Raw genomic sequence first — 5,000 nt, 5'->3', positions numbered from 1 at the left:
CTGCAATAGACGACGTTGGTTAGCTTTACTGCAAACTGCTCTTTTTTCTTAGAGAACGTTTACAATGTCAATGTCATGTGCGGCCCGCTGGCCAATTTTCAAAACCCAATGTGGCCCTTGACATACCCCTGCTATAGGCATACTAAAGGAGATTTGAAAAACAAACAAAAACAATATTTTCTAAACAGCTCTAAATATGTCCGGGTCATTTCACTCCGATAGGAACCTTCCTAAGACTCTGAAAGTAGCCAGTAGTCTACCCTCTCTCTGCCTCAGCATGCCTCCAGGCTGCACAGCACAGCCCACCTAGCCTGCTAGCAGAGGGAACAAGCAGCCTTGCATAGCTTCAACAGGTATAGGGTGGATCCCAAACAGCCTAGCATAGCTTCAACAGGCATAGAGTGGATCCCAAGCAGCCTAGCATAGCCTCAGCAGGCATAAGGTGGATCCCAAGCAGCCTAGCATAGCTTCAACAGACCCAAGTAGCCTAGCCTAGCTTTAACAGGTATAGGGTGGATCCCAAGCAGCCTAGCATAGCTTCAACAGACCCAATCAGCCTAGCATAGCTTCAACAGACCCAAGCAGCCTAGCCTAGCTTTAACAGGTATAGACCCCTTCGCAACTGTGGTGAAAACATAAACATTCGGGTGGGTGTGACGTCACTGGAGGCAGAAACAATCATTTTGATAGTGAGGCGGCTATTTGAATAGTACTAGTGAGGCGGCTAAAATCAGACAGTAATCTAAAATCTTTGCTAAAATGTGTAACGATATAACACAGTATGTACATACACTCAGTGTACGTGATAGGGAGGATTATTTGAAAAAACTAAGGCTACATTATCAGATGGGACCATCCTGACAGACTCAATACCGTCAGTGATTGGAAAGAAGAGTGACAGGCATCAGTTGAATGGCCGGACATTATTGAAAAACCGAGTGTCTACAGTAAGGAGAAGCTGAGGGTGTATAAATCATTGAATGCATATAACTATCCCCTAAATGGTTATGTCCAAGACTTACAATAGACCTACAATGACGTATCGGATGAGTTTTGTGTTTGCTGAACCGACATTTTACTGAGCCAGTGCCAATGTCACAAGGCAAAGATGTATCGCAAACGTGCTAATTACCGACCATTTCATTTGAAAATTCTAAAACAACAATGTTTTTTAATACTTCAAAATAACATTTTATAAATGAACCTCACATTTTTCAGTAGCCATAAGTGTGTAGATTTGAACAAAATCTAGTTTGTTTCTTACCGGGGCTGCCTGAAATGTCTAATTTTGTTTACCACGCTCGGAGTTTAGTGCTGGGCCTTACACAGTAGTAGTAGGCCTAGCTAGTAGCCTAATCAAGGATCTTTGGTTTAGCTCTTCGAGTCACGGTAAAATGTAATTTTTAGTACATAGCTAATTTAGATACACTTATGGTGTGGGCGCTTGCGTTTCTTTAGGAATCCGCCGTCTTGGTTTGTATAGAAATGAATATTAAGTGACATATACACGGCTTGGGTTATCGTGAGTCAAACTAACAACTACGTTCTCACTGGAAACTGTAGCCTACTTATTTCAAATTTAACCGATGACTTTTTCGGTTCTGGCACCCGACAGCACAGCAAGATGAGACCATGATAACCTTTAGCCTCCCAAATATGACTGTTGGTTTAGCTTCCCAGCTGTGGTTTGTTTTGCCTCCAGTGAATGTAATGACGTAGGCTGAGAAGGTACCTATTGGGTGGATCCCAAGCCGCCTAGCATAGCTTCAACAAACATAGGGTGGATACCAAGCAGCCTAGCATAGCTTCAACAGACCCAAGCAGCCTAGCATAGCTTCAACAGGCATAGGGTGGATCCCAAGCAGCCTTGCATAGCTTCAACAGGCATAGGGTGGATCCCAAGCAGCCTAGCATAGCTTTAACAGACCCAATCAGCCTAGCCTAGCTTCAACAGACATACTGTAGGGTGGATCCCAAGCCGCCTAGCATAGCTTCAACAAACATAGGGTGGATCCCAAGCAGCCTAGCATAGCTTCAACAGACCCAAGCAGCCTAGCATAGCTTCAACAGACCCAAGCAGCCTAGCATAGCTTCAACAGGCATAGGGTGGATCCCAAGCAGCCTTGCATAGCTTCAACAGGCATAGGGTGGATCCCAAGCAGCCTAGCCTAGCTTCAACAGACATACTGTAGGGTGGATCCCAAGCAGCCTAGCATAGCTTCAGCAGGCATAGGGTGGATCCCAAGCAGCCTAGCATAGCTTCAACAGACCCAATCAGCCTAGCCTAGCTTTAACAGGTATAGGGTGGATCCCAAGCAGCCTAGCATAGCTTCAACAGAGCCAATCAGCCTAGCCTAGCTTCAACAGGTATAGGGTGGATCCCAAGCAGCCTAGCATAACTTTAACAGACCCAATCAGCCTAGCCTAGCTTCAATAGACATACTGTAGGGTGGATCCCAAGCCGCCTAGCATAGCTTCAACAAACATAGGGTGGATCCCAAGCAGCCTAGCATAGCTTCAACAGACCCAAGCAGCCTAGCATAGCTTCAACAGACCCAAGCAGCCTAGCATAGCTTCAACAGGCATAGGGTGGATCCCAAGCAGCCTTGCATAGCTTCAACAGGCATAGGGTGGATCCCAAGCAGCCTAGCCTAGCTTCAACAGACATACTGTAGGGTGGATCCCAAGCAGCCTAGCATAGCTTCAACAGACCCAAGCAGCCTAGCATAGCTTCAACAGGTATAGGGTGGATCCCAAGCCGCCTAGCATAGCTTCAACAGACCCAAGCCGCCTAGCATAGCTTCAACAGACCCAAGCAGCCTAGCATAGCTTCAACAGACCCAAGCAGCCTAGCCTAGCTTCAACAGACCCAAGCCCCCACCCATATTATTCCTAGCATTCAGGGATTGAACCGGCCACGCTTCGGTCACAAGTCTGAGTCCCTAACCAGTGGGCCACGGATGCCCCCATAGACTAGGCAGGATTTTGGAAAATGTGCTTATTTAATGTCCCGAAGGCAAATCATGTCAGGCTCAAAAATGTCCCATAATGCCCCAAAATGGAGAAATCCAATATGGCGCCGCCAGGTCAAAATCTAATGAATCACTTACTGTATCTTTTGGACTGTACAAGGTAAAAACCTGAATGTAATGTGCTTTTATAGGTTTTTCACATATAGGGAATTCAAAGCCATGCTCAGATTTAAGATCAAGACTAAAGAAAATGTGATTAATTAGATTTTGACCTGGCGGTGGCGGCCATATTGGATTTCTCCATTTTGAGGCATTATGGGACATTTTTGAGCCTGGCATACAGAAGATTTGAATTCAGCACCCTTCAAAACCCCTAAAATTGTTGTATGCCAAAAATTAACATGATTTGCCTTCAGGGTTAATTTCTTTTAAAAATTGACCTAGACTACCAGTCTCAGTCCCTAATGTTTTCAGTCAGAATTGTGCGATCATTGGTCCAAGCTGCCAAGGTGAAAAGTTCCCTCCCATGTCTGTCAACTTTCGGTTCCAAACAAGTTTGTAGCAATTTATTAGTGACAAGTATTGAGTAGATAGTCCAAGAATTTTTTTTTTTAAAAGTTGATGCCTGTTTTGTTCACGTGTTGTATTTAAATAAGTATTCATTTATGTCTCGAGAACTATCAACCATTACCTTATTATCAGGCTCAATAAGTGGGAATAGTCCATGTTCATATGATATTTTTAGGCTTTGGTACAAGTTCATATTCTCTGTAATTCGCGTGTAAAATGGTCTATTTATTCTAGCCGAAGAGCTGATGCGCCACATCATCAGTAATTGACGTCTCTTAAAAGTGATGCGTGAGTGAGCAGGACATTTCTCATATCTGCCTCTCCTTCATTCTTCCATCCTCCTATCGTTCCTTCCTCGTATCCTTCACAAAATTAATTAGAAGGAGGGATTAGGACAGGAGAGAAGAAGGAAGGGAGGGAGGGAGGGAGGAAGGATGGACAAATAGAGAAATGATCTGCACCCAAACGTTTAAAAGCATTTCCACTGAGGAAAACTACAAAAGCTGTAGCATAGCTCAGGGTGTCATTTTAAAAGATGGAATCCTGTGTGAGATGTGATTTCACCAGCTAAGCAAAAGCATTTCCATACAAACCTGTTTCATACCTGTGTCTGCCTTCACTAAGCAGGAATCCAGCATAACATACAAATCTGTTTCATACCTGTGTCTGCCTTCACTAAGCAAGAATTCAGCATAACATTAATTTGTAACAAGTTCATCAATAGCATATTTGGTGTGATGAGCATTGAGCAAAGCCCCTGTATTGATCCCCTGGTGTCCCTGCACTGATCTGGTGTCAATGGTCCAGGTTTCTCATCACTGGCCTTCTCTGTTTCCTGATTCAGAGCTGGGAGAGCTGCGAGATCCAGCTAGCCGATAGTGCACAGGAGTTGGAGGATATGAAGGTCAGGCTGAAGCAGCCGATCCCAGAACACTTGGATGAGATGCAGGAGGCAGAGCAGTTTGTGAAGGTACCCACACACACATACGACAAACACGCATGCTATAACCGGATGCAGGTTACTAAAGAGTTTAAAGACTGCAGAGGGTTTTGCTATAGCCTTACAAAAGAATGGCTGTTAAATGTTTTACACAGCTCCGTGGTTATGGCCCTTTCTTTAGGGGAATGGTTATGCCTGGTTAAGTATATGAAAAAGCCTGATCCATCCACACTGGGGCTGTGGCTGTGAGTGCTCAAGTCCTCATGGTTTCAGTTGTGTTTGTTTACCTGCATTTGACCTACATCTCACACAGACAGGAAGGGGGGAGAGGTGTGCACCTCAGCACAGGAGAGCACAAACACACTTCCACCCGAGAAAGCCCTCAGGCTAACCATGAAAGGGAATGGGTGTGTTGGTTAGGAAATGTTTTGTGTGTGTGTGTGTGTGTGTGTGTGTGTGTGTGTGTGTGTGTGTCTGGGAGGGGGTGGGGGGGCTGTAGAAGTTGCCAAGCTGAAGGA

At 44.9% G+C, this 5,000-nt stretch overlaps 1 protein-coding gene across 1 annotated transcript in view; it reads left to right on the top strand.

Moving 5' to 3' along the window:
• Positions 1–5,000, top strand: part of LOC121716790 (nesprin-2-like) — a 110,834-nt gene that overhangs the window by 62,071 nt on the left and 43,763 nt on the right. The window contains exon 36 of the mRNA XM_042102509.1: positions 4,387–4,512. Within this exon, the coding sequence (XP_041958443.1) occupies positions 4,387–4,512 (126 nt within the window). The remainder of the gene's footprint in view (positions 1–4,386; positions 4,513–5,000) is intronic.

This window comes from Alosa sapidissima, chromosome 1, assembly GCF_018492685.1.
Source record: "Alosa sapidissima isolate fAloSap1 chromosome 1, fAloSap1.pri, whole genome shotgun sequence".
Taxonomy (NCBI): Eukaryota; Metazoa; Chordata; class Actinopteri; order Clupeiformes; family Clupeidae; genus Alosa; species Alosa sapidissima.
Note: the sequence above shows the minus strand (reverse complement) of the source record. Positions and strands in the feature narration are given on the sequence as shown.